Source organism: Neopelma chrysocephalum, unplaced genomic scaffold (genome assembly GCF_003984885.1).
Source record: "Neopelma chrysocephalum unplaced genomic scaffold, ASM398488v2 Primary Assembly neopelma1_108, whole genome shotgun sequence".
Lineage (NCBI taxonomy): Eukaryota > Metazoa > Chordata > Aves > Passeriformes > Pipridae > Neopelma > Neopelma chrysocephalum.
In genome coordinates this window covers 2,659,038-2,681,938 of record NW_020897773.1, presented here as the reverse complement: position 1 = coordinate 2,681,938, position 22,901 = coordinate 2,659,038, and the positions used below count along the sequence as shown (strand labels likewise).

General features: G+C 41.0%; 1 protein-coding gene across 6 annotated transcripts in view; it reads right to left on the bottom strand.

The window, feature by feature from the left end:
• PPP1R21 (protein phosphatase 1 regulatory subunit 21) overlaps window positions 1-22,523 on the bottom strand; it is a 36,332-nt gene extending 13,809 nt beyond the window's left edge. The window contains exons 1-13 of one of the 6 annotated variants that reach the window (XM_027696520.1): window positions 22,229-22,523; window positions 19,529-19,597; window positions 18,997-19,143; window positions 16,988-17,089; window positions 16,139-16,303; window positions 15,980-16,038; window positions 13,523-13,617; window positions 11,225-11,277; window positions 5,663-5,812; window positions 2,542-2,643; window positions 2,378-2,466; window positions 1,389-1,525; window positions 275-367 (exon numbers count right to left, since the gene is read on the bottom strand). In XM_027696520.1, the coding sequence (XP_027552321.1) occupies window positions 275-367; window positions 1,389-1,525; window positions 2,378-2,466; window positions 2,542-2,643; window positions 5,663-5,812; window positions 11,225-11,277; window positions 13,523-13,617; window positions 15,980-16,038; window positions 16,139-16,303; window positions 16,988-17,089; window positions 18,997-19,143; window positions 19,529-19,597; window positions 22,229-22,291 (1,324 nt within the window). In that variant the 5' untranslated portion in view covers window positions 22,292-22,523. Of the gene's footprint in view, window positions 1-274; window positions 368-1,388; window positions 1,526-2,377; window positions 2,467-2,541; window positions 2,644-5,662; window positions 5,813-11,224; window positions 11,278-13,522; window positions 13,618-15,979; window positions 16,039-16,138; window positions 16,304-16,987; window positions 17,090-18,996; window positions 19,144-19,477; window positions 19,598-20,662; window positions 20,995-22,228 lie in introns of those variants that run through there. The other 5 variants (XM_027696516.1, XM_027696515.1, XM_027696517.1 and 2 more) reach the window with 5 other exon arrangements.
• Window positions 22,524-22,901: the final 378 nt, after the last annotated feature.

Genomic DNA, 22,901 nt, shown 5'->3' with positions numbered 1-22,901 from the left:
AAGTGATACTGCTCAGAAAGATGTGGTGAGTCACAATTAAATAATCCAGCAACTTAAACTAACAAAAGCTAACAGAACGGAGGAATGAAAACCACACATGAATGTTTGAAACAAGTGGTTAGTAGGTTTAGTTTCTCATCTTCACTTTTAAAGGCAAAACAAACCAGATTTATCACATATTATACATTCAGTATTGTTACAGAGAGAGTACATGTGTGCCACGTTAAACAGAAAGAAGCAGAGCTGAAACATAACAACATTCCTGTACTCTCACCTTTTAAAACATCATGAAATCCATGAAGACTTGCAGCAATGTTTGTAAACACAAAGTTATAATTTGTCCTAAGTAGTCCTTCTGGTTTCGTACCTAACAGTACCACATAAAAAGGAAAAGAAAACCACAACACTGAGATTTGACCATGAATGAAAAGAGCCACCTCTGAAAATAATTCCATTTCCACCTACTAGAACCATTTACACAGAGTGTGAGTCATAACAGATTCATTTACTTAAATTTCCTCTTCAATATCAAATGTATATATATATATATATCTATATCTATATCTCAAATTTTGCCAGAGTAGACAGGTAAAAGACCTTCCAGTTCCCTAAATTTTATTCATATTTTACAAATAACAACTGGTTTGGTCTCAAAAACCACTTACATATGCACAAATACTTACATGTTCACTGCTGTAGGAAGGAGCATCTGGGCTCTTCTAAAGAGTGCAGACTGAAACAACCTGAAGCTACACAATAACCATTTCCTCTTGTTATTTACAGGATGCATTTGGAGATAGTTTCCCCATACATACAGAAGTTCTATCTGATTTTATTTAGTCATTACCATGACAGTTGTAATAATCTTATGAACAGGAGGGCTTGGAAGTGATGATTAGTAATAAAATGTAGTTTATTAACAATTTCCTAGTTAAAGGATGACAAAAGACACACTGTCAATCACACTATAAAAACCCACAGTCGTTTCTTCTCCTCTACAGCTAACTATGACTATCTAAAATCTGGTACATGTGACTGCTTGGTAATTTCCAGGCCTGCACCATGCCCACATCTGTCCAGAAGGAGGAGTGTGGAGCATGAAACACTCTACAGCACACACTGTTTCCCAGCCTGGATAAAACAGGCTCATGACAGAGCACACTGCAGAACTCACTCGCCCAGAGTTCAGACTGCACCAGACGAGCAGCGTTCATCTTGTTTTCTTCTATCACAGAAGTGGCATTTGGTGTCTGTGTGTATGGCTTAAAATAAACAAAAACAAAACAACAAAAAAACAAAACCAAAAAACCCCACCCAACACTGGTCCAAAAATAAAACCAGCACCTTACAGTCACAAGGTAACCAACCAAGCCAAAACTGACACTTACTCGGTAAGGCCAGAAGACTGACATATGTATGTAGCTTCTCAAAGACTGCAGTCAACCTTTTCATGTCTCTGTGTAGCTCCATATTTCTAGCTCTTAAAGCAGCTGTGCAAAGAGAAGACTCACACTCTTCTTCCAAACTAGGAATATATGAATTATTTTTTTTAAAAAATGAGCAATTATCTTAAAAAACAAGTTCACGAGTTTTGGAATAGATAAGTGTTCTCTACATCCCCAGTCCAAAAGAACAAGAGACTAGGAATTTACTTTAGAATGGTTGACATAGCAGAGTGACTTAGCAATACATGAAAATTACTGTGTGCACTCCCACTCTCAGGCATTTTAGTCACAAGCCAGGAATGGTTTACGCTCACAGCAAGGAATTTATTGCATCTGTTTAAAGACTTCTTCTTCCACTACATAAATTATTTTATCTTTTGCTTCCTAAGGAGCATGAGAACAGGTGTAAAGAAGACATAAATAAAGCTTTTTCTTCTTCCTTAGTCCAAACTCACTTTTTAAGCAGTTATTTACATCTATAATTCACCTCCCTTCGACCAATGCAGGAACAAAGATTTTCAAAGCAGAAGGGATGTGCATCTGGCCAAGTTCTACTACATGTACTGAATGATAAATAATCCTCAGACAGGCTCAAGGCATTAACAATTTCAGTGTACCATACCTGAATAATATCAATGCTACTGAATAACATTAAGAAACATTAATGAAAGCTGCACAGATTTTTTAAAGTCTCATCTGGAAGGGGGGGAAAAGAGCCTTAAAATACATGGGTTTAGCTGCAGCACCTTAAAAGAAAGATGCCTAACCTCAAGGCTCAGAAACCAGCATTTAAAGGGAAAAAAAAAAAGTTCTGCCTTTTAAGCCAGAGTGTGTTTTAAGGGTTGACTTAAATATTAAGTTGCAGGTGTTGACAATGCTGCATACCTGACACTTACTGCACCTTTAAATGGGATCTATCGAATCAAAAGTACCTTTTTAACTGATAAGGAAGAATCTTTCTTAAAAAGCACAAGTAGGAAGCTAAATGTTCTGAGAAGGCCTTCAATTTCACTGTTGTTTCCTGAAAGGAAAAACAACATATAAGTGGTTTTGCTCTGTAAAAATCTCTTTCGATACTAAAAGTAAGAAATCTTACCAGGACTGTCACAGTATCCTCCGTGATGCTCTCGAACAAGTGCAGCATTCCTTCCTCCAGAGGGCGAACGTATGAAGCGTTTTCATGGAGATATTGTGAGAACTGAGAACAGAGAGATTTTAAAATGGTGCTTGTTGAAGGCTCTTGTAAAATCTTTCAAGTTAACAACTGAATGGTCCATTTTAGCAAAGGACCTGTCATCTTAAACGATGCCCGAGATGTCATTAATAAGATATAACAATCATGTGATGTACAGCAACCACTTCTACAGGACACACAAACACACCTTGAGGGAAAGTGAGAAGTAGTGGCAGTCCAGGCAAAACCACATCTACGGCTTTGCCACTGCACCCTATCTCATTTTAATTGCCATGCACAGCACACCAAGCCCTTACTTTTTAAGTTTAAACATTCTTGCATTCCTTTCTGAACCCCATCAAATTAAGGCTAGATCCATGCACCATTAAGCCACCAGAATAAACTATCCCACCTTCCTCCCAGCTGTTGTTTGCCTCTCAGCCCTGTGTGAAGTCCTGAAGAACTAAACTGAGTTAAAACTGAGAGCAAGAGATGTGGTTTTATCTTTATCTGTGTCCGGTGCAGTTTTCAAAACGACTCAAAGCATGCTTATGCCAATGCAAAGGATGGAGCACTAACTAATCAAAGGAGAATTCTTACTTCCAAAAACTATGACAGGTCTGAGCAATAATGAAACTTCAGCCTCATGGAACTGCCTGACTTTGCTGAAAATTGCTTAAGTAAATTCTTTGGTTAATTTTGCCCTCAAAAAAGCATACCTGAGAATGAAGGTGTGTACTCTCACACACAATCAAAACATACCAACACCATCAGCTTTCCCTTTTGATAGCTCAGTATCATAAAAACCTTCTTCCACAGATTGATACAGGTAGTGAAAAGCGATCTTGGTTTTTATTTTGCCCCACAGAAAGACACCTTCACCTTTGATTATTTAAACCACAATAGCAGCTAAAGATCCCAGGCAAATAGGGTACAAGAGATTTTAATTATTTCTTGTATTATTATAGTGCAGCAACACAGTGTTAACAAGAAGAGTGAGATGCCAAGCCCTCATTCATGCATGCACGAATCTGGACAGAATTAGGGAAAATTCCTAAATATAAGGAGGAAGAAATGACACATGCAGAATGCTCCTGGCTTGTGCTGCAAGAGAGAGGACTTGAGTTATCTGGCATGATGCTGAAGACCCAGCAGAACCCAGCAATTCAATACTTAAAGAGAAAAGGAATACTTGAACCTGGAGGGGAATTGTCCACATCTATTTTGAGTGTTTGGTGGGGAAAATAGCTCGAAAGCACCAGACAAGACCTGGAGTTGGGGAAAAATAAATCAGTGCAAATCTGCTAAGCCACTACCTGACACTTGTCTCATTTTCTCTACCATATTAAGGGGGAGGCTTTGACCCATTCAGTGGAGTAGCTAAAAATCACACTGAGAACACTTGCCAAGCAAACAAGTAAATTAATAAAAAACACAGGAGCAACTACAACTTCAGTCAGTTATAAAAGATGCTTCACTGCTGGAAAGTCACAGCAAAAGACCTGAGAAGTAGCATGCATGGAGGGAATTAGGTCATAAATACAGAATAGGGTAGACTAAAAGAGACATAATTACAAAAACAAAGCCTGAACTACTGAATCAGAGTAAATTATCAGAAAAGAAGAATCAAATTACGGTTCTGATTAAGTTGCATATATCAGCTGTGCTGAAAAGCAACAAAGAAATGTTAACAAAGGATGTTAGGGGGAAAAAAATTCAGTGAGAAGTGATGTCTAAGCAACTTGACTTTATTCCTTAGTGTAAACTGCACTAGTGTCTGTAGAATCCAGTCACCACACTGGGCCATAGAAACAAAGAGACACAGTTCCTGCCCCAAAGCATTTGGAAGATGACAAAGTCACACAGTTTTCCCAGGAAGGATATGCCATTTTGAGTGCATTTGGTGGCAGAAGCAAGAAAATGTTCTCAAGCTCATATCTGTGCTGACTCTCTGTAAAAGTGTATTCTTGACTGACAGAGTTGAATCAATTGAGAAGGCAAATAGAATGGGATTTCTCTAGTGGATAAACACCTTCACAAGCATATTTGTTACCTGCAAAGGGATAAAAAGGAGGTTTTCCCAAGAGCAAGAAAGTTTTGTGATAGTTAACATTGACACTACATGCATTGCAGCCACTTGGTCAATGTAAACCACATCCATCTCAGTAGCTTAAGTCTGAGCCCTACCAACTACTAAATGGAAATTAAAGTCTGAATCACAAAATACTGTCATCCAGCAACTTAAAACCACATAGGTCCACTTACACTATGAAGTCAACTCTGATGTCAATGCAATTTTGTTCGAAAGCATACATATGTGCATCTCCAAACAAATCCTTGTGCACAAAGCTCTTTTCCATGCTTTATGGCATAGAAAATGCAGCTGAACAGCCCTGAATGACTCTCGAAAAGCCTTCCCACAGAGTTGAACCAAAACAGATGGGTCAGATTTCTCGTATTGATTTCAACATGCTTTACAGACTTGCAGCTTCAGCACACTTATATGAAAGAGCTTTTTGCAAGTAGCTCAAAATCAGATTATAAAGTTGGTTTTTTTGATAAGGGAACAGAGTCCAGGTTTTCTCCTTCAGAAGTCTACCTTCCATCGAGTTTATTTAATGTCACAGTTAAACACTTCATATAGAAAACCAGATTCTGTCTCAACATCTCCCATGCCCTAGTGCATTGACTAAATCAAGCTCCATTTAGCAGTGCAGTATTTGAGTATCATTATTTTAAAACAAGTCAGCTGAACTCTTAACAAATGCACTTCAATTTAGCAATTAAAAAGCAAAGCTTTGATTTGATTATCATATTGTTCTTGTTGCAGAGGCACAGGGGAAAATGATTCTCTGCAACATTTGCCCACATTCACAGAATTCACCCAACAGAAAAGACTCCTCATGCAGGAGGGAGAGGCTGGCTCTCAGGAACACACTCACAGCATTCCAGTAAAGTGGTAGAAGTTTGCATGACTAAGATTAATCACTCATGAAAGTCTACATAATTGAATATACTTGTAGCTGAAATTTGTAAGCTTTACCTTCTGATTTAACGGTGATATAGTGTCTGTTGCAGAATCAATGGGAAAGATCTGTACCTTCTGCTCAGTGTATGTGTGGAAGTTCAAGAGAGCTGTTACGAGTTCTTGAACAAAAGCCAGTGCCTTGCCAGCAAGGTCTCGCAACTTCAGCTGTAAAGACAGTTAAAAAATTATCTTATTTGACATGTATCTATTTAAGTATAAAAAAAACAAACCTACATTTGGATACAAAAAATTGTTATCAGTGATTTCTTTCTTGTTACTATTTCAGCCTAAAAACATAGCAGCAATTATTTTAACTTAATTTTTTAAATTTATCCATTAACTACAATGCCACACAGAAGGGCACATTGTTCTATGACAACAAAGTATGTTTTAATTTCACACAACTGGTGATGCTTTGCCTCTACCTCATTTTTCAAACTGCAGGCCACAAGAACACTCAGAAGTCAATACAGTTACAGAAATCATCTCTGAAATTTCCAAAGACCAACAGACTAATTGCTGACAACAGCAACCTGGTTGCAAGGAAACCTAAATTTGCTTAGTAAAAACCAATGAGGCTTTCTCCCAAAATTAAAGGTATCTGCTTTCTAACCAGTAACACTCAATTCTTATTCTCCCAGCCTGGACAGAACTGAGCTGTTGCTCATTAATAAGACTGTTCTGTGGCTCTAGTACAGTAGGAAGGTATCCCAGATATTAATCAAAAATGGAACATAGTCAAGAGAGAAGAAAGCCACACTCTGTTGTGACTTACGGAGGAGATAAGGTTAGAGTGACACTTCAGCCAAGAATGACTTATCCCTCAGAGATGTATTCCTAATGCTTCAATGAACTGTTAAATCAAGTCAATCCTGATTATGGATCTGGGATGGTGGTGAGTAATTAATGTATTCATTAAACTCAGTTTCTGTATGTTAATTAGCTACGCAAAGGAGGTAAACAGACACTATTGCTGTTTTGCTGTCCTTTACACTGCATCCTGTGCTAATACATCTGCATTTTACCTTCACTGGCAAAGCCAGGCATAAAAATCTGTCCTGGAACGTTTTCAAGACTGCAGACTTGAAGTATGAGGCTGACACAGTTCTAGCAGAAAACAGTGAAGGGAGAAATTCTCCATGCAGTTATTCAGATTTTTCTTAGAACTCAGCAGCAGCGACCTGAAATTTAAGGCTACTTTCATCACAAAATTGAACAGCAGGACACCTGTTCTCACAGCAGATGTATTAGGAACAACATCTCTTTACAGGCACTTCTGAAGAATGGAGAAAGCAACTATTTGAAATCTTTCTGCAGTGGCATCTGAATGCACTCACTTGAAGGTTCAAGACATCTCATACAAGCAAAGAGAAAAACTACATTGCTGTGGAGCCCATCCTCAGTGGAAGCAACAGAGGAAAATTTTGACTGCATCCAGGTATCTGATTTGCTACTGTAAAAACCCTTAATATATTTAGCTATTCACAGAAAACTAATGCTCATTTTTTAATACTGAGTAAGCAACATTCCCAAGGAAACTCATGAAATTACAATAGTGAACAGAAACTTTCTTTTTCCTTTCCAAATAAAAGTATTTAAATTTATAAGGGTTATTTTGCTGCAAGTAAGAGATGTTTTGACAAGATATATCCCATAAAATGCAAATGAACCATGTAGAGATCTCAAAAAAACATGATTTATTCCTCAGGATTATGACCAGTGACAAGTAATGTTAACTAGCATGGCATTCTAGTGTACACACCAAAGTGTAGTTTACAAATGCAAACATTCTTCGGGTCTCGAGTGAAGTGACTGAAAAAGCTCAGTTTAAGGGAAAAGGAATTTAAGATACCAAACCTATTTTTTTTTCCCCTCAACAAAAGACCTCTAAAATAACGCAGTTTTAATCAACTTCAAAAATTAAATGTTCAAGTTCTAGCTCACTGCAGGTTGACTGTTGGTAGTACAGGTTGGCAGTGATGAGATCAATAAAAGAGGTACCAGGGCAATTAAAAAGGACTTTAAGGCTTTGGGTTGATTGGTTGATGGGGTAGGAGCACAGGTGGTGTTCGCCTCAATTCCTGCAGTAGCAGGGATGAATGAGGAGTAGGAAAACCCATTTTATCAATAGGTGGCTAAAGGATTGGTGCCACCAGCAGAATTTTGGTTTTTTTGATCATGGGGCAATTTTTATGGTACCAAGCCTGCTAGAGTTGGATGGGCTTCACCTATCTAGCAAGGGCAAAAGAACCCTAGCATGTAAGTCGGCAGCGCTGATCCAGAGGGCTTTAAACTAGGTTGAAGGGGAAAGGGGGTGAAACCAGGCTCTCCAGAGAAGAGCCTAAGGGTGGATAGCCTGAGTTAGAAGTTATATCAGCAGCATAGCTGAAGTGCATGTACACCAATGCAGGCAGCTTGGGAAACAAATAAGAGGAGCTGGGAGCCATGGTGCAGCAGGAAAGCTGTGATGTAGTGGCCATCATGGAAACGTGGTGGGATGACTTGCATGACTGGAGTGCTGCCATGGGTGGCTACAAGCTCTTCAGAAGGGATAGGCAAGGTAGGAGAGGTGGAAAGGTGGCTCTATATGTTAGAGAAACTCTTGACTCTGTAGAACTTGAAGGAGTAACAATTAGGTTGAGTGCCTGTGGACCAGAATCGGGGGGAAGGCCAACAAGGCTGGCATCCTGGTGGGAGTCTGTTGTAGACCACCCAGCCAGGATGACGAGGGTGATGAATTATTCTACAAGCAGCTGGCAGAGGTTTCAAAATCACCAGCCCTTGTTCTTGTGGGCGAATTTAACTTGCTGGATGTCTGCTGGAAACTCAACACAGTGGAGAAGAGGCAGTCTAGGAGATTCCTAGAGTGTATAGAGGATAATTTCTTGTTGCAGCTGATAAATGAACCTACCAGGGCTAGGGCCCCATTAGACCTGCTCTTTATAAGCAGAGAAGGGCTGGTGGGTGGTGGTCAGAGGCCATCTGGGGCACAGTGACCACGAAATTATAGTTTTCAATACTTAGTGAAGTAAGGAAGGGCATCAACAAAACCTCTACCCTGGACTTCCAGAGGGCAGACTTTGGCCTATTCAGGAAGCTGGTTTGGAGAGTACTTTGGGAAACAGCCCTTAAAAACAAAGGGGTCCAGGAAGGATGGACATATCTCAAGAAAGAAATCTTGAAGGCACAGCAGCAGGCTGTCCCTGTGTCCTCGGTGGGGAAGACAACCGGCCTGGCTGAACAAGGAGATTTTGCAGGAAATTAGGGGAAAAAAAGAGAGTCTCTCACCTTTGGCAAAAAGGGCAGGCAACTCATGAAGTGTTTAGGGATGTAGTTAGGTCACATAGAAAGAAAATTAGAGAGGCAAAAGCACAATTTGAACTTAATCTGGCCACTTCTGTTAAGGACAACAAAAAGTGTTTTTATAAACATATCAATAGCAAAAGAAGGGGCAAGGAAACCCTCCATTCTTTGCTGGACACGGAGGGGAATGGAGGGGAACATAGTTTCCAAAGACAAGGATAAGGCTGAGGTAATTAACACCTTCTTTGCCTCAGTTTTTAACAAGACAGGTTATTCTCAGGACAACTGGCTTCCTGGGCTGATAGATAGTGATGGGAAGCTGAATAGCCCCCATTATCCAGGAGGAAGAAGTTAGTGACCTGCTAGACTTGGATCCTCACAAGTCTATGGGACCAGCTGGGATCCATCCTAGAGTGATGAGGGAACGGCAGAAGAGCTCACCAAGAGCTTCTCCATCATCTACCAACAGTTCTGGCTCACTGGGGAGGTCCCAGATGATTGGAAGCTGGCTAATGTGACACCCATCCACAAGAAGGGCCGGAAGGAAGACCCGGGAAACTACAGGCCCGTCAGCCTGACCTCAGTGCCTGGTAAGGATATGAAGCAGATCATCATATGTGCAATCACACAGCACCTACAGGATGGACAAGGGATCAGACCCAGCCAGGACGGGTTTAGGAGGGGCAGGTCCTGTCTGACCAACCTGATCTCCTTCTATGATCAGGTGACCCTCCTGGTGGATGAGGGGAAGGCTGTGGATGTGGTCTATCTGGACTTCAGCAAGGCCTTTGACACCGTCTCCCACAGCATACTCCTGAAAAAGCTGCAGCCCGTGGCTTGGACAGGGGCACTCTGTGCTGGGTTAGGAACCGGCTGGTGGGCCGGGCCCAGAGAGTGGTGGTGAATGGGGCTGCATCCAGTTGGTAGCTGGTCACTAGTGGTGTCCCCCAGGGATCAGTGTTGGGCCCAGTCCTGTTTAATATCTTTCTTGATGATGTGGGTGAAGGGACTGAGTGTACCATTAGCAAATTTGCAGATGACACCAAGTTGGGGGGAAAGTGTCAATCTGCTGCAGGGTAGGAGGGCTCTGCAGAGGGACCTTGACAAGCTGGATAAATGGGCTGAATCCAATGGTATGATGTTTAACAAGACCAAGTGCCGGGTCCTGCACTTTGGCCACAACAACTCCTTGCAGCACTACAGGATGGGGACAGAGTGGCTGCTGGAGAGCAGCCAGGCAGAGAGGGACCTCGGTGTTCTAATCAACAGGAAGCTGAACATGAACCAGCAGTGTGCCCAGGTGGCCAAGAAGGCCAATGGCATCCTGGCCTGGATCAGGAACAGTGTGGCCAACAGGACCAGGGAAGTGATTCTTCCCCTGTACTCGGCACTAATTAGGCTGCACCTCGAGTACTGCGTCCAGTTCTGGGCCCCTCAGCTCAGGAAGGATATTGAGGTGCTGGAGCAGGTCCAGAAAAGGGCAACAAGGCTGGTGAAGGGACTGGAGCACAGGCCCTATGAGAAGCGGATGAGGGAGCTGGGGCTGTTTAGCCTGGAGAAGAGGAGGCTCAAGGGAGACCTCTCTACACTCTCTACACTCTTCACTCTCCACAACTACCTGAAAGGAGGTTGGAGTGAGGTGGGGGTCAGTCTCTTCTCCCACGCAACAGAGGACAAGAAGGCACAATCTTAAGCTGTGCCATGGGAGGTTTAGGTTAGACATTAGAATGAAATTCTTTACAGAGAGTGTGATCAGACATTGCAATGGGCTGCCCAGGGAGGTGGTGGAGTCACCATCCCTGGAGGTATTCAAGAAGAGACTGGATGTGGCACTTAGTGCCATGGTCTAGTTGACAGCGTGGTGTTGGGTCATGAGTTGGACTCGATGATCTCAGACATCTTTTCCAACATGGCTGATTCTTTAATTCTGTGACACAGTAAAAGATATTTCATATAAGTTTAGTAAGACATAGGTATTAAACCTTTTTGCCATTCTTTTTAGAAAGGGGGTATCTGAGTTAATACTTACAGTGATCATGAGCCAAAAATCAATGGATTAGCTCTAGAGAGGTAAGCAGACAACTTGACTCCTTGACATAAGAACAATATACACTACCTCTGGAAAAGTGCAGAGGCTCTGTGGACAGAAATGCCCTTAGAATGTCATTGTAGCTGTAAGGTAGGCTATCTTCTTTTGTTTCAGTCACTAAAATGACTGGTTTTATTTCAGCATCTGTGTAGAAAGTTGAATACGAAACCACGAAAAGTGCTTACCTGATATCTTCTGTTGTGTAACGGTACATTCAGAGCATTGTATCGATTAGATCCTACAGGACAAAAATTGAGTTTGCACTTATTAAATTGTGGGAGTTTTTGAGAGACACTTATTGGTAAATAGTGATTTTTTAAAAAAATAAAATTTCATTGCAGTAATCTTACAGTTCATGTAAGCAATATTAACTAAAGAGATACAAACAATTGACTTCAACAAGGTAGGCCTAAATATTCCCACTTAAGAACTGTTTCTGTGACTAAGTGGAGAGAAAGCAGTAAGTCAAATTTAATCATCTGAACGTCCTGAATTTGATAGCTAAGAGCAGAATCCTCTTGCCCAAAGAACAGTAGTCATGACAAACAAGAGCAAAAAAATCTTTTAAAAGAAATTACGCTAAAGGAATTCAAGGTTATTTTCACATTTCAATTACATTCCAGGGAGTGCCAAGTAAGACTAATCTATTTTTTAATGGTTTGAACATTTTTTTAAAAAAGCTTCTGTATATACTTGATGTGTTGATAATTTAGACTAAGATGTACTCTCCACGTATTTCAGCATTCTGCTCCAGTCATGAAGTAACCAGACTGATTATTCAACTACAAGCAGGCATAATTTTTAGAGACAGAGGGATATTTGTACCTAGAGAAAAGCTTACAAAGTCTTATAGATTTTAAAAGAGATCACATCCATCCTCAATTAAATTGAACAACTACTTCAATTTAAAATTTGCACTCAAAGGAAACTTACAGCTTTTTATTCCTTTTCTGTCATTCACATGGGAAGAGGTAGTTGTATTCAGAGGGCAAAAAAACTCTGTCTGACATTACCAAATCTTTCTACTCTGGAAATCGTGCTTAGCAGTCAAGAAGTCATTTGATTGTTACTGAAACTAGTCAGCTGGCAGTTACACTTAAAGCCAACTACAGAGCCTATAGGAAGACAGCTGGAATCCACAGCAAACAAACATCTCCCAACTTCCATCACTAAAGATCTGTCCACTATTTGTAGTGTTTTCTACACAAGCAAAAACATTATGCTATAGCAGCTCAGTGAGCAGATAAATTATTTGCATCAAAGTTATTATTTGCTACAATGATAACTACCTATTTAAAAAAAAATGGAGCTAAAGAAGCCAGAGAAATAGAAACAGGCAGTAGATGCCAGGCAAGGTGACCTTTGTGAGAGTAAAGAAGTGAAAAGGATATCAATTCAAGGCACCAACACCTCAGCATGATGTGCTCTATGGGTTTCAAAATTTCCTAAAGAGAAGATGATCTGGTGTTCCTAAGCCAAGACTCACTGGATTGCCAATCCAGTGGAGAACTTGGAAGGCTCACCCCTGTAGCACCTGCCAGATCAGCTTTTAGAGAACCCAAGGCTATTTAAAACATCATCAAGTTTTATACTGAATGAAAAATGCAAAAGCTACCAGTAAAATATACAGGAAACTCAACAGCCTGTTTTCACTTCTCTGCTCCTTCTTCGCTACTTTCGGCTTTTTCACTATTCCAGGTCTTCCTGGTGTCTCTGCCAGAAGAGTGCAGGCAGTGCCTGCCCAACCTTGCATTCAGCTATTTAGAAGGCACACAGTGCACAGCACTCATCTGGCACATACTAACCCATCCTTGCACCACAGCAATGCAAAGGCTGAGCATTCCTAAATTCATGGTATCCTCTGCACTTCAGTTTTTCTAGCAGCAGTTGGAAAGGAAGCATTGCTTCAGGTAAAAATCCCCAAATTCAAAGGGCTTTTTTTCCTTGAAAAGACAAACAAGTCTGAGACAAACTACAGATAAGAACTAGTCTGGGTGTTCCCTGATCAAACATGAGATACACTGACAAACTTCCCACTAAGTACAGATCACTGTTGATCCAATGCCTCTAAGTCAACACCTCTACAACCAGCAGTTTATCCCCACCCTACTCCAACTTGAGAATATACCCTGCCAAAAATAGTTACTCATCTCAAAGAGTATTATTTTTTACAGAGAAACCATTAAATTGACAGTGTTCCTTTATCTTTTACAATATTCTGTTAACTCTAAGCAAGACAAGTGGCAAATTACTCAAAAGCCTTCAAAAGTTTTAATTTCCATTGTATACATAAAAGCTTAATATTTTCAGATTACTAAGCAAGACTATGACAAGTATTGTGAATACTTACTACAGTTACCTCCAAGTGTCTGTTCAGATGTCCAACATTTCTTACAGCTAACACATTTTAATTCATAAGGTGTACTTCCTCCAGATGGATACCCAAAAATCAAACAAGAAACCCAGACCAAGGCAATACGTACTTGTGTCATTAAAAGGTACTTTTTCATTAATTATGCATAGTGATTCTTCCAGTCTACTGCCCAAAGCTGCTTGAAGATTCTTTAGCTGTTGCTGGCTAAATAACAAAGAGACAAACGAAAAACCACACACACACACACGGTAAACCTTTAAAATTTAATCTGTTCACCAACACCATATCTCACCATAAGCATCCCTTGAGTATATAGGTGTCTGTCTCCTTCTAGATATTAGACAGAAATAATAAAGTAGGAATTATTTGTCCTCCTTTCTGTCATATTTAAAAAATTACATTCTATTCTAATCCCTAACAAATGCAGTGAAAGATGCAATAAACTTGTAAATCAGAAGTTTCATTCTTGAGAAGCTCAACTTACTTCAGAGTTAAAATTTACCTTGTTTTCCTATTCTGCAAATATTATATAAACTATATGAAGGCATTCTTTTGTACTAGAATTTGAGTGGGAATGTAAAAGGGCCTTGAAATTAAGTTACTATGTATCAAATGTGGTATTCTGATATGCAGGTAATGAGTTGTCAATAATTCAGTTAACTATGTCACATCACTATTTGAAATACATAACAAGCTCTTTAAAATCCCATATTTAAACACTGCCACGATACAGCCTCTTCTGACAAGACTTGGCAATTATGCTTCTGATGCATTCTAAAGTGATTTTTCTCTAGATCTGCTTCACTTGCATTTGACTGTGTATACAGATGTGAACCTAAGTAATTAAGATTACTAATATAATTAGATTCCTGAGAGGAAGAGTAACATACCCCAGCACTATACACATATGCCAACAAAGATCACTGCATATTGATTCCAAATTCCACACCTTACCCAACTTAGGCCCCCAAATTCTTCACTGTTTTGCTTCCCGTTTGACATCTAGAACTCCTGCACATATAGTGGAGGGTGGGGGGGAAGGTGTCAAAGTGACAGTTTTTTCCTTTTTTACAACATTTGATACACAGAAATTTATCAGGACTAACAAGGCAAAATAATCCAAAATAGACAAGCAAGATATGAAGAAACTAGCCAATAAGTAGCTCATGCACGTTAACAAACATTTTTCTTGGAAAGCAGCTCCAAAATTGCAGAGAAATGGTACAGCATGTACTGCAGTAGCACTGGGCATGATAGAAAATAAAGACAAACTGCAAATGTACAGATATTTCCTTTTTGTTCTATAAAGGAACAATAAACAAGTAGTTTGATATGTTTTGTTTTACATTCTGCCCTTAAATTTTCAAGGCACGCAGGCTGTTAAGTCTCATATCCCCTGGCTTTTCTGAAGAAAGAGTGGGTGTCAGAGGCAAATGGATCCCTTCCCCTGAAAGAGTGGGGAAAACAGAAGAGCAGTATTCTCAGAGACATATTCTGTCATGTGCTCAACAGATACTGATTTCAGTGTTTAAAATTAAGAAGTGTCAGGTTTTATTATTGTTAAAAGCCTCGCTTCTTAAATAGTAGGGACAATTTTTTACAATGACATTAACTACCCAGTCATCACAGAACGTGATAGACAAGGTCTGAGCTGAATAGTAGCAGGTTAAGACTATGGTTTTTCAAACACCACAAAAAAGCAAACAGCAGCAAAACACAGCTTTCATCCTCTTTTGCAAGTGACTTTTAGTGAAACCCTGACCTGTATTAGAGGAGATTTATGGGATTCAAGTATCTTCAGATCTATCAAAATAATTAAAATACATACTTCGAGGTTACCAGGTAAAAGAAGGAACTCTGCATCTGAAAATTCACTATGCATCTTACTCATGATGTTAAAGAACTATACTGCACATATAAAATGCACCTTAAAGAAGAACTTCAGAGAAATGCACCCTAATTTGATTTGGCCCACAGTCCTCAACTTCCCATTTTCTACAACTTGCATTCAAGACAATGAAAGTATTCCAAAACTAACAATAAAATTCTTCAACAAAAACTTTGAAGTATTCTAGCTGAGAATGTTATGTCTGAAGCAAAAACAATTGTTCAAGAAGCTTTTGCAGTGGAGGGGGATTTTTTAAATCATTTCAGTCGGTTATCTGAGTGTAAGCTTTGTTTTTAGAAGCAGTTTTTACAAACTCACAGATCTTTGTTTCATTTGAGTTCTTTACTTTCCCTAGCTTTCCATTACAAATAAATTCTTCAAGTTTTCATTAACATCACTGCTACTTAAAACAGCCTGGAGACAAAACCGCTACTACTGAAAGCAAAATCTGTGGAATTGTCTCGTTCCATACACAGCTAAAGAAAGCGGGGTTTGACCTGCACAGGTCAGGCTTGTCTTCATACTATCATTTGAGTTTTATCAAAGTCTTTTTTTGTCCCCCTTTTTTTAAAGGTATTATTAAAATGATTAAAAATAATTACTAAAAATAATCCAGTTAATGTTTACAGCAGTTATTTTTTTAATCAAATTTTCATTATATTAAATAAAAACACTTACCATTCTTCAGTTCGAAGCCTACAGTCCTTAGCTTCTCTTTCTAGTGTCTGAGACTTGATCTTTATGCAAGAAGATAATCTCACAATGTAAGTACTGACATGGCAAGACATTGCATTTCAAAATTTTTCAAACTTGCAAGTAAGAGGAAAAGCTCCTTACTTCTAATTTGGCTTTATCATTCTGCAGCTTTTCTATGGCATCTGTGTATTTCTTCGTTAAACCGTCCACCACAGCTTGGTGCTGGGCAGCATCAGTTTCCAAAACCTCAAGTCTAGTTCTCAGCTCCGCTTCCAAACGTTTGTGCTGCTCATCTGCTTCAAAGAACTAAAGGAAGAAAAGCAAAGCTTTTAGGAAAGCTTCATTTTACTGTTGAATCCAGTGTCCTGTGAGTTACACTGACCTCATTAACCAGTTCAGGTTAATAATTGCTAGTTTTCAGACAAATAGAAATTTTATTTTATTTACAGAGAAATGATTCAGGAACAAAGTAGTTTAATAAAAACAAAGTTTTGTAGTACTACCAAGTACTCCTTAAATATATTGCTGACTAATAGCAGACACCTGAAAAACTGAACTTGAGCCATAAGGTTTTTTCAAGTTTTGTAAAGTGAAATGCATTCCATTTTGGTAAAGTAATTCCTGACTTAATTACAGCAACTTGCAGAAAATATCTTCAACTTTAAAGCAATTCTGAAACAGTTAGCAAATTAATAATGAATTTCCACCCAGTACCAGCCTATTTTCAGTACAGTAGCTGTCACCAAAAAGTTAAAAATCTAAATGAGAAAATATGTATTATGTGAATGACTCCACATGCTGTCTTAAGAATCTAAGTCAAAATACTTTTTTATTTGCCCAGTGAACATCTTTATAAACAAGCTATCTGATCTAATCTACTGTTTTGCATACAACTAAGCCCCTAAAACCACTAGTTTTCAGACAGCATTTTATTTTCCCTATCTTTCTTTGTGTGATTGGTTTTCTGATTGAAAAAAAAGTTTCATTCACCAGTATATGTAGTCGTTCATTCTCTTCTATTTTCTTCTGAAGATCTTCATTGAAGACACTTTTTTGTTCTTGACTCAACTGAGATGAGGATTCTACACTTTTCTAGAAGAAAGAAAATGCCCTCATTGTCTCTGGGGACATCCCAAAGCCCATCCCCAGGTATGTGAGAACATTCCCACAGCTAATTCCCAGAAGGGCCACATGAGCATATACCCTGCTTACATTGACTAATATAGCAAAAGGTAGGCATACTGGACACAGCACAAGCCTAAAAGCAGCACTCTTCCCTTCACACCGTTGTTACTGTACAGTGGTACAACACTGACTGGTGAAAGCCCCTACTCAGATGTCACATTCACACAATGAAACCAGTCCTACAGGCAGCTGCCCATCTGAATTCATTGGAATACTGCACAATTCCATGCAGTCAGTAACACAAAACCCTATGCACACAGGCTCATTTGGTTTGGCAGCTGTGTGTGAGGCACATCTGCCCCCAGTAAGTGTCCAAGTGTGAGCCAGGCTGGTCTCAGCAGGCTAGAGCACGAGGTGGCACTGGAAAGCACAGGGTCTTCCCTGCCCACCAACTACCCTGAGAATACAGACATCTCTCTGCCAACTGTCTCCTCATTTTTCACCCATTTAATCCAAAAGACTCAGAGACCACCAGTGAGTCCCATGTTGCTGCTCTGCTTTACCACAGTGATGAAGAATGGTAGTATCGTCACCAAAAAAAGGGAGGCTCTTCACATTTAAACTTGACACCAAACTTCAAGTGCTCAGGACAGACAGGTCAGCTAGCCACATTTGGTGTCAGCCTGTGAACTACACCTGAGATATGGGCACATGTTCTCCTCCTTCTACAAGCAGTGCACTCTGACACAGATTATCTATCTGAATCTTAATCTAATTAATTTTAGATGCTATTTACATGGTTCCTGATGACAAGTCACCAAAATAAGAGTGACATGGAATTTAGTGTGTATGTACTTGGTGAGAACCTACAGGTAAAACTAAAGGGAACATATTTAAAAGATAGTATACTTCTTAAAAGAAAAATAAATAAAGCTGTGCATTCTGACAGTTGAACAGGAAAGAAACTCAGTGACAATGGTTTGCAAAGCTACTCAAGATAGGCCAATGTCCTTCAAAATTTGGAAACACATCTAGTGAAACTGATTTACATAATATGAAATAAAAGATCTGAAGGGTCAAACTGCATTTAGAAGAACGACCTACTATGGTGCATGAATAACGCAGTCAGAAGTACTATGCCTGTCAAGGAATTGGAGAGCAGAAAAATGGACAAGAGTTTAGGGAAAAAGTAACAAAGATGACTGTATTACTAATAAGTTGAATTATTTCTTTAATGTCAGTTTGATAGCTACAGCATATTGAGAGCTAATCAAAAAGAAAAGATGACAGTAATTAAGAGGGGTTTCCTCATAAGGAAGGTAACAAGAGGTGCTTGAGAACTGGTTAAGTCCAAGCACACCACACCCAGAATTGTGCTGTTACCTACAGAAGGCACAGCTGATGTTAGAATGTGGTATTAGCAGGTTTAATCAGCAAGCATTTTGGCAGAGAAAGATCACAGTACTGAAATTGCTCTGTCATTTTGAAATAACATAAGGAATAGCTAAAAATTGAGATTTCAGAGCATCTGACAAGATTCACAAACTACAATCAAAGACTGAAGAGTTAACCATCAACACCAAAATTACAAAGCAGGGAGGTGGGAATATGAAATGAGTGATCAGCTTTCTTCATAGCAGCTGACTAATCACAGAGCTCCAAGATATTTCCCAGCTGTTTGAACGCTTAATAAATACCCAAAAAGGGATATAGCAATTCAGTATCAGACGACAGACTAGAAGAACAGAGAACTACTTCTCACATAATTGTATGTATCAATACCTATTTTATGGGTATTTTCACTAAAGGACAAGGTATTGACAGGTGAGGAGCAGACACCTGCTAAGCAAGTTTTTTTTGCCTTTAGCACATACCTTGCTCTTTTTGCCCCTGGCTTCACTTAATGCAAGTTCATCTTGAAGTAACTCCACCCGTTTGGCAAGCTGCTGATTTCTAAATGTTAAGCTGTCCATTTCTTGTTGCAGCTTTCTCAGTGATTGATCCTTCATCTTCAGTTGCTCCTGAATGACCAAAAAATTTAATTTTAAAACTTTCACACTCGCTTTTAATAAGTAGTATCACATTAAAAAAGAGAACAAATTATAAAAAGAGGAAAAAAAAGTATCATTTTTAAACTAAAAAGATTTCACTTCCTTGAGCTGCCCATAGACCACATTCAAGTAGGTACTTCATTCTATAGGCTAATCATCAAGAAGCAACCTTCCACTTTTACAAAGTTAGCACTTACAGAGAACAATAAAGACTAGTTGCTAAACAGAAATTCTTCTAGTAAATCAAGTCTCTTCTTTATTCTCTTAATTACAATAATTTTGAGTAAAAAGTACTCCTGTTTACCTATTTTGTCACAGCTTCATACATCTGATATGAGCAGGTTTTAGAGATTACCTTCAGTGAAGCAGAGTTTGCTTGCTCATCTACAACTCCTTTTTTCAGTACTTGGTTCTGAGCTCGAAGCTGAAAAATAAGAGATGCCAGTAACTATGCAAGACAATGGAATAAATAAGAGCCATTCATAGAGCATCTGAGTATTCTCTCAGGAGACCACCAGATATGAATGCTTTTTCAAGTATTGTTTTCAGGTAGATACTAGTGGTATCAGGTTGGAAAAAAATTACCCAATTCATATCCTTAATTGCCAAGAAACAGGAAGTTACTTTACCACTTGAATATTTTGGTCAAATAGATCATAATTCTTACTCAATAAATACCTTTGAGGATAATTTAACTTAAACATAGTGAGGGCTTGAAGAACAGTGAATAAATATGGAACATCTGCAACTTCTTCCTTGAGTACTCAAGTTCTTGGTCATATTCAGAGCTATTCCTGTCTCTCCCCTCTTCTCCCCAAAACTGTTCATAACTGGTTCTGGAACATAAGCAGGGCTCACAAAGTCCAAATCTGTATCAATTCAAGAGGAGCTTAACTATACTCTAATGCAGAAATACTTATTACCTGTGGCAGCAGCTCATCCAGAGATGATCTGCCTGATAGATCATGAGCCTGACATGAAAATGCATAAAAAGCATAGAAAGAAAAGCTCTCTAAGACTTATCTACATAGTCCACAAATTTGAGCTAAAATCACTACAGTGAAAAGTGATACTCAAGAAATTCCCAGTCACTTCACAGACTCCACAGTTCCATCTTCCCATTCCTTGATAATTGCTTGAATCTTGGTATCTTCAATGACAGTTTGTATTCATTCGACATGTCTGAGTCCAGCTGTTGCAGATATAAATTAAAAGGGTTTGTATATTTGGGAATATCCCTGTCAGATGCATAACAGGCAAGATTCAACGCAAAACAGCAACAGCTAATGGTTCCAGTCTGATGACTGAGTGTATTTGAAGGTCAGAAGTCAGCTGTCATTGCCAAGCACAGGCCTTTCCCCTGTAGTAGTCCCACTGTGCTGCTCAGGCATCACAGAAGCAAGAGAAGAAACTGCCAAGAGCACCACAGAAAGGCTTCCAAGCACAGGGTTTCCCTAGCAAGAAAAAGCAGTGTAGTAGTTTTCCACACCTGTTTTTCTGCCACAGCTACTAATGCAGGACCACATCAGGTACAGTGGATGAACCCTTCATGGATACCCAAGCTGAAGGGTGACCCCCCCACAGGCTGCCACAAACTGAAAGAGCCTTTTCACTGCTCCTTCATGAGAGCTGCAGGAGAGAGCCAGAAGCTGCAACTTGTGTGTTTTCAGAGTCTCTTCTTCACCTCATCCTTCTCCTGGACTGCTCTGCGAACCGGGAGGGAAAGCAATCCAACGGCAGGTACTTTCCTGGGCACTCCTTGAGTCTGTCAAGCTCTTTCCAAGTGAACAGGCAAACAGCTTCCAAAGGCTACTCTCTGTTTCCACCTGCACACAACAAGCAGCCAACTGAACAACTGACCATGTACACAAAGAGAAGAGGTGTCTCCCACGACGATCCGTGTTGCGCAAGAAATGGGATGAGATGAAAAAAGTTGTTCCCACAAAGAACCAGTGAAACATCCCAGGCTGAGAAGAGTGTGATGAAGGTCAGAGAAAGTTTTTGGACACCATGATACTAAAAGAAAGAGGATCCAGCAGCTGGAACATTTATACAGTCAGAAGTCCACATTTTGAAGTTTCATTCAAGAATCAAGCAGCAAAATCCCTCAATTACCTTATCCTCAGCCACCATTAATTTCCAAGGCATAGCAGAGCCACTGTATAAAGCAACAAGAAATAGAAACTCTGTGACCTACAAAGCCCCACAGTGAATTCAGTTTTCTTAAAATGATTTTGTGGAAACATTAGAAAAATAAGTATCTGTGAGCAATTTAGACTGGATACAGGGGTTTTTAACAGCATTTTCAAGAAGAATAGTATTTAAAGACACATGGTTCTGCAGCACATACAGTCAAGCGCCTTGTGCCAATCACTCTGATGTTGGACTACCCAATGATGCTTTCCTCCCCAAGGCTGTTGAAAGACCGTGCCATTCAAAACCATGTCCTCTTCCTTCTAGCAAAGAAGAAAGAACAAAGAGCTCTGCTATTTTAAAAAGCATCTCAGGCACCTTGGAAAGGGAAGGCATTCTCCACCATGAGCTGCAAGTCTGTGCAAACACTGTGTTAAGCGGCACCAGAAACAAGATGCAAAGTCACCTGGGGCAGAGGAATGGGAACAGACACTCAAGTGTGGAATCCAGTGCCCTCGCTTCCAAGACACAGCAAACACCACTGACACGGCTAAACTCCCACTTCCATCACAGCCAACTCACACGGCTGAGATACAAGACCAAGATCGAATCTCGCGCCCAACTGGGAAGTGCAGAACAATGGAAAACACCACCAGTTTCGCTTCCCTGGCACAGCCGAGCTCGCTATTTGTATTCCAGGATGTTTTGCAGCCGAAGCCACTCCGCTCCTCGCCGTGTTCCCTCGGTACCTGCAAACCCAAACCCGCACCTGCCCCGCCCGGGTCCGCCCTCGCCCCATCCCCGGGAGGCACCTCTGAGCCCCAAACCCCCCGCGCTGCCACAGGAATCAGCGCCGAGGGCTCCGCGCCCCGCGGGGCGGCACCGCCAGGGCAGCCCCGGTCCGGGCTCTGCTGCCTCCTACCTTGGAGTACTCCTGGGCCAGCTTCTGGTACTTGCCCTGCAGCTCCGCCGCGCCCGCCGCCATCTCCGCCCGGCGTGGGTGGACTGGGTTCGGACAGGCTTGGCTAGACTCGGGCCCGGCTCGGGCGGGTTTGGGCGGGCTGGACTCGGCTCAGGTGGACTCGGCCAGGCTCGCCTCAGCTCGGCCGGACTCGGCTGAGCTCGAATCGGGTGGACTCAGCTCAGCTGGGCCGGACTGGGCACAGTTCAGCCGGGCTCAGCAGGGCCGGCCCCGCACGCCCGCGAATGGGCAGACGCACTTCCGGGTTCAGGCGGTGGGAGCGTGATGACGACATCGCGTCGAGAGGCGGGGGGCGGAGCTTTCACCAGCCGGCGCCGCCATCTTGACGCAACTTCCAAGATGGCGGCGCGGAGGAACGTGAGGCCGCGCGGTGCTGGATCACGTGACACTGGCGAGGCGCTCGTGACGCCCCCGTTGCCATGGCAACGGGCTACGGGGCGCCGCCCCGCCCAAAAAGCTTCGCCCTGAGGCTGGAGCGGGGTTGGGGGGTTATGTCGCGATTGTTGCGACGGGGGGAGCGGCGGGCAGTGCTCCGGTGCTGCCCCGCCGTCCCTGCCCGGGCACCGTGCCGGGGTGGTCCCGCAGGTTCCCGGCCTGGGCAGCGCTGTCGCCA